General features: G+C 48.2%; 1 protein-coding gene across 1 annotated transcript in view; it reads right to left on the reverse strand.

Moving 5' to 3' along the window:
- Positions 1-2,548, reverse strand: part of PHYHIPL (phytanoyl-CoA 2-hydroxylase interacting protein like) — a gene marked incomplete at both ends in the record, with an annotated part of 45,518 nt that extends 42,970 nt beyond the window's left edge. The window contains one exon of the mRNA XM_083363555.1: positions 2,443-2,548. Coding sequence (XP_083219681.1) covers positions 2,443-2,548 — 106 coding nt within the window. The remainder of the gene's footprint in view (positions 1-2,442) is intronic.
- Positions 2,549-6,771: the final 4,223 nt, after the last annotated feature.

The following is a 6,771-nucleotide window of genomic DNA, read 5'->3' on the forward strand; positions in this document are numbered from 1 at the left end:
TGGGAAGGTAACAGCGTTCCGTGCGCCTTTGGCGTCTAGTCATGCCGGCCACATGACCATGGAGACGTCCTTGGACAAGCGCTGGCTCTTCGGCTTTGAAACAGAGATGAGCACCGGCCCCTAGAGTCGGAAACGACTAGCACACATGTGCAGGGGAACCTTTACCTTTTCCTTTAAGGACTGTGGGCAAATGAAGATATGTCTTCCTGCCAAAGAGTGTATTTGTTGCACTTCTGCACTTGCCCCATAGAGGCATTTGTGATTCCTAAATGACACTTGTTGGACACTGAATATGTTTCAAGGACTGCAAATGGTCCATGCAAAGCACATAAAAATGCATGTTCTTTTCTTCTTTCCATTTTCACTGAAAAACCTTGAAATGAGATCCCTGAAGGAATGACCAAGAGCTTGATGTGGGAAAAGGCCTTGGAGCATTACAGGCAGAGCATCTTAGTTCTTCCAAGCATTAGCTGGACATCTAAGGCCTATCAAAGAGAAAGCATGTCATATTCCTCCTGGTATCCATCTGCTACCTTTTTGTCCTTTCTTTTCATCCAAGAAGAGAGGACACACCAATAAGGCTGTGACCAGGTGACTGTGCTTGATAAATTAGACTCTGTGCCAATTAGCAGCCTACTCCAAAGAACTTCATATACTTCACACCACTTTGATTGAGACGAAGAAAGTTGCACAATGTGTCTTCAACATGTAGCATCTCAAATTTAACTTGACTACAACAACTGTGAAAAAAACCACGTCTCTCTCTCTCATCCACACTCACATTAAGTTGGCATTTGAGGGAAACAGAACAATCAGATCAAATTTAGGAAAAAGATATTGCATGATCAATATTCTCATAATGGAAATGAAGTGTGACTGCCATCTCACTGCCCCCTCTGATCTAGAACGCTTCCTTCAGCTAAGATTTTAAAGTAATTGCAGTGGCAATCTGAAATACTTTGTAATTATCCCATTATATCCACCCTGTAATAGTGGACTGTTGTGCAGAATCTTAAAAGGCTGTTTAAACCCAGAGGCTGCATAAATGCCCAGCCTTAGAATGGTTAAGTATGTGATGCTCCATCTAAAAGTGTTGGCTGTGGCCAACCTTCTTTGTTGCCTGACTTCATCTGCAGCCCTGAAAATCCAGGATTTATTTCAAGCATACTTTTCAAAATAGGCTAAGTATTTAGAGATGAGACTTTTCTCATTAAATGTCCCCATGTCCAGAAGATCACCAAAGCCATTAAACAAGAAGGGAGAAGGAAAGCAGATTAGCCGGGGGAAAAATAAAAATAAACCACACTCTGGAAGATAATCCTCTAAAATATTAAATTCTGGACACAGGTTGGGTTTTGTGCGCACTAATACATAAATATAAGAGAACTATTAAGTGCCACAATCACTGCAAGCCGTGGGCACAGAGGCATCAGTAATACAGAACTGATTACTGGAGAGCCTTGTAGGCTTGCTTGTTTGAGACCCTTGCACACGTGAAAACTAAACTTCATTTGTTAGGCATGGTTAACTTTCTGGTTCATTAATAAGGGACGACTGAGCTGCCCATCCCTCGGAGGGGAAGACCCTCCTTGCAAAAGCCGCTCAGCTGCCCAGGACGCGAACATCTGGAACTGGGCGGGTATAGAACAAAGGGCTGAGCAGCGGACCGAAGCGCCACATCTGGCGGGTCTTCACTCCACGGAGGCCGGTGGACCCGAGCCCTGTCCAGGGTGCTGAAGCCTCCCAGCCGCCCGCTTCTCATTTTCCCCTCTCGGCGTCTCCGCTCCCCGCCCGCTTCGGTCGGTCACCACCCAGTTCGGATGGGCCGGGTGCTCACCGGATCCGCAACAGGTTCGGGGCTAGAAAACAGCCGCCTTTTCCCTTCGCCTTCTCTTCCCGGAAATCACCTCCTCCCAGGCTCACGTCTACCCCTCCCACCATCACCCATTCAAGGCGCCGCAAAGGGGCTGATCCGCGATGGGTCCACGGTGGGGGTTTGGGCTTCACCCCAAGGGAGCATCGCCAGGAGCTCCCCGGCCGGGCCCAGCTCTGCCCCCGCGGCCTGCGCGCAACCGGGGCTCTCGTCCCGGGTCCAAAAGGGTCCGCGCGAACGAGCAGCCGCTGCCCCTCCTTGGTAGCCCCGGGAAGCCGCCGCAGCCAAGCCGGGCTCCGCCAGGGAGAGGCAACCTAGCCGCGCCGGTCTCTCCTTCCTCTCCAAGCAGACAGACGCTCCCTCGCCGGAGGAGCCCGCCCCTCCCTCTAAAAAAAAATCCTTTTGTTAGCAGCAAATTGCAAGGACGGGCAGCGCTGGGAAGGGGGCGGCGATGGTCCAGAGCCGGCGGCTCAGGCGGCCTGGGAGCGGGCGGGGGGGGGCGGGCGAGCGTGGGGAGGGGTCCTTGGCATCGGCCCTCAGCCCAAGGCCCGAGAGAAGCGCCAACTCACCGTCCCGGTCGCAGAGCTGAATTGCCTCCAGGCTGAGGTTCTTGAGGACATCCTCGCAGGGGCTGGCCGGGCTGCTCCGGGGATGGTCCAGGCGAGGCACCTCCATCCTCCCGACTCGTCGCCTTCCTGGGCTGCGCTGGGCTGGGCTGGGCTGGCTTGGCCACGGGCGCGGGTCTCGCCCGCTCCCTCGGAGCTGCGGAGGGGCAGCGGGGGGCCAGGTGGGTGGGAGAGGGCGCCCTCTGCGGCAGCCTCGCAGCGCTCCTGCCTCTGGCCCGACTGGCTGGGAACTGCGCGGTGCAGCAGAGAGGCGCGCTCGCTCCCACCCGCCGTCCCTCCCCGGGGCTGGCTGGCAGCGGGCGGGGATTAGAGGACGGGAGGAGCGACGGGCTGGCAAGCCCTGCGCTGGCGCGGGAAGGGAGGAGCAGGAGAAAGAGGGGGAGGGGAGGGGAGGGGAGGGCACCGAGGCTGCTCACCTCGCTTCGCGGGAAGGAGCTCGCCGTTCGCAGCGTCGAGATGCAGAGCGCCTGTCCACCCCACCACCACCCTCCCCTCCGCCCCCGTTTACCGGGAGTGCAAGGCCGTCTTGAGCCCTTGAAGCCCCCCCCTCCTCCTCCTCTCGGCCCCCTCCCCCGTTGCTTACGTAAGGCTTGACCCACGGCCGCGGGAGCGCTGCCATTTTGGGCTGCGGCGATCCTGACCACCGCTGCAAGGCAGGTAGAGGCTCCCTCCCGGCCTCTTTTTGCTGCCCCCAGCGTCCCCCCCCCCCCACACACGATCCTTTCAGCCAGGATCCGCTTTCATGATTTGGGTCGGCCCGCTGACGCATTTCAAGGAGACTCCGTGATTGCCCCGGGCTTGGACTAGGCAGGCAGGTTCATCTCCAGCTTTTCTTCCGCAAGCGTCTCTGGCAAGCCCAAACCCCCTTTTCTCGTTGAAAGTGGAGCAGGAGCTGAAATCCAAGGTCGGGGCAAACGGTAAGAAGAGTTAGTCGCACCAACTGCCCGATGAAAATCCTTCTTAGTTTTCCTTTCAGCTCCTGCGAAGAGAGAGTTGGTTGCTTGGTGGCAGCTCATAATTCCATAGTTGTCCAGCTAGGAAGTTGAGAGGTACAAGCTGGATGGTGGCCATATCACAACTCTCTTTTGGAAGCTGGAGGCATCAGCCCTGGAGATTAGTAGATCATGCCCTCTTCGGCCTCTCCTTGAGATTTTGCACCACTGTTTTATGGAGGAGGCTGGCTCTATCCAATGACAGGCCAGCATTTTAATCTTTACGCTATATATTCGTTCACTCAGTTAATTTTATTAGAATACAGAATAATAGAGTTGGAAGGGACCTTGGAGGTCATCTAGTCCAACCCTCTGCTCAAGTAGGAGACCCTACACCATTTCAGACAAGTGGCTGTCCAGCCTCTCCTTAAAAGCTTCCAGTGATGAAGCACCCACAACGTCTGAAGGCAAGCCATTATAATATCTATATATTATGTGTTATCATATACATATCGTAACATATTACGCCACCTTGTTTTAGAATCTTGAGTTAGCACCCACAAGGATCCGTACACACTGAAAGAAGAGTACGCTAGCTCTGAAATGAATCGGAGTTAAAATTGTTAAAATCCTTTAAGAAACAAGGAAGTAGGAATTCAGCCCAACAATATCCTGAATTTTAATGGTTTAATAGTTTAAACTTTTTTCAAACAAGTTCTTCATTTCAGAGAATATAATTTGTCATATTTTTAAAATATATGAGCTAAATAATATTTCCAAAATATTTATAATCACTTACCTGCCTTCTCAGGTTATCTTTTAGATCAACCAAGCCAAGCTATTCCTATAGAAACATAGCTTTGTTTGCATCCTTTATGAAGGCATCTCTGTCTGTCTGTCTGTCTGTCTGTCTGTCTATCTATCTATCTATCTATCTATCTATCTATCTATCTATCTATCTATCTAATCATATGTAATTCAGCTCTTGAAGTAAGGTCACCTATTCTAATGTTTCACTTTCCACAAGCATTACTTTCCTCTTTCACCTGAAACAATGGACTTAAAAGAGTGGACTTAATTCTTTGGAGCTTTGTCTTTCCTATGACACAGACATTGTCAACCTTCCTCCACATAGATGCATTTTTATCTATCTCAGCTGGCCATGACAGGCCATACTGGTATTAATTGATCGTCTAATTCATGTAGAGCTCCACAACTCACAGAAGTAAGTCCTGTTAGGTTCAAATGGGCTTATTTCCAACTTAACTGTAGCTAAAATAATCCTTTAGTTTAATAGGATTTTATACTGAAGAGATATTTGCAGGACTTCAGTGTCTGTCCTTGAAGGACTACTCATTGTAAGATGTGTAACAACATAACAAAGCAGATAGGTTTTCTTGCTCAAAACAATTAGGGGTCCTTGGCCCTCTCTGAGTTTGGTTGTTCGGTTGGTTTTTTTTGCAGACATTTCTCCAACGTTTCTTGCAGATTTTGAAAGCAAAGACCCCTCATTTCAATCTTCAGCTACAAATATTCTCCTTTATTAATATTATGGTATATTATATATTATTGATATATGAAATCAATTTGCAGTGCAATCCTATACAGATCAGTTAAAAAAAGAAGAGTTTGCAAGAGAATTCATTGGGATTTATACCCAGGTAAATATGTACAGAGATGTAAAGATAAGCATAAAGATATCCATGCAGTTTTCTTCAAAAGCTGAGAAAACGGTTTGTCTCTTCCCTTCCTCCTTCTCCTTCTTTTTTTTCTCCTAATCTCCCAGTTTCACCTATATCTCTCGGATTCCCAGCTAACACCACCACCCCCCAATTAAAAAACAGTAAGGTTAGTAGTAATAGTCAGGGCTTTTTTTGTCATAGAACCCACGGAATGGCATTCTGGCACCTTTTTTTGAACAGATTTTGCGGACATCCAGCAGCCCGATCTGGGCTCCAGAGGCCTGGAAAAGGCCTCTGCAGCCTGGATCTATGGCTGCAGAGAGATTTTGCACACCCCTCATGGCCGATCTGGGCTCCAGAGGCTTTTTCTAAGCATCCGAAGCTCGGATCCATGGCCGTAGAGTGATTTTGTGGACCCTCCTGGGGAGGAAAGCCATGGCAAATCTAGATAGCACACTAAAAAGCAGAGACATCACCCTGCCAACAAAAGTGCATATAGTCAAAGCTATGGTCTTCCCAGTTGCATTGTATAGTTGTGAAAGTTGGACCATAAGAAAGGCTGAGCGCCAAAGAATTGAAGCCTTTGAACTATGGTGCTGGAGAAGACTCCTGCGAGTCCCTTGGACTGCAAGGCGATCAAACTGGTCAGTCCTAGAGGAGATCCACCCTGACTGCTCTTTAGAAGGCCAGATCCTGAAGTTGAAACTCAAATACTTTGGCCACCTCATGAGAAAGAAGGACACTGGAGAAGAGCCTAATGCTGGGAAAGATTGAGGGCAAGAGAAGAAGGGGACAACAGAGAATAAGGTGGCTGGATGCACTCACTGAAACAGTAGGCGTGAGCTTAGATGGACTTCAGAAGATGGTAGAGGACAGGAAGGCCTGGAGGAACGTTGTCCACAGGGTCGCAATGGGTCGGACACGACTTTGCAACTAACAACAATATATTGCATTGCAAAACAGGAGGTGTGCAAATTGCAGAATATGCTTGCAGTGAAAGGTTGTGTTGGTTCTTATGTTCTTCTGTGGACAAGGCATCTCTGGTTTCAAAGCTACTTATTTATAGCTTGCATGGAAGAAAGTGATCATAGAATCCTAGGAGTAATTACAAAGACAAAAGAGCACAAATAAAAACAGTGACCATTAAAGGCATAAATGGATATTCATCCACAGATGCTGACTATATTTTAGTCTTCTCCTTATTAAAAATCAACATGTGCAGATCAAAGATGACTGATTCTAACATGCAGCTCAATGGATTCGTGGATGACAACAGTATGGAACATTTTCACCATAGGTCCCTGGTTTAGACTGTTCAGTTGTGCTAACCAGCAACAGAACTGCATACACCACCAAAACGAGTTGGTTTTGATCCATTTTCTAGCAAAGAGCAATTAATTTCCAATAGATATACCTGGCAACTTTCACTAGCAATTCTTCCCTTAGGACTGGAACCCGTGTGGTGTTTTATAAATCTTGTTTTGTAAGTTGATCATTTGATTTTGCACCTTATATTTGTTAGTTGCTGTTTTTACCTCTTGTATTATTACATGAAATTAACTGAATAAAGGAAAACCCAGTGTATAAAAAGCATTATTACAAGGAAGAAATGCGGGGGAAGGCCCCACAAACTACCATCATTCAAAAGCCAAATGGTA

This window comes from Vipera ursinii (genome assembly GCF_947247035.1).
Source record: "Vipera ursinii genome assembly, chromosome: 5".
NCBI lineage: Eukaryota > Metazoa > Chordata > Lepidosauria > Squamata > Viperidae > Vipera > Vipera ursinii.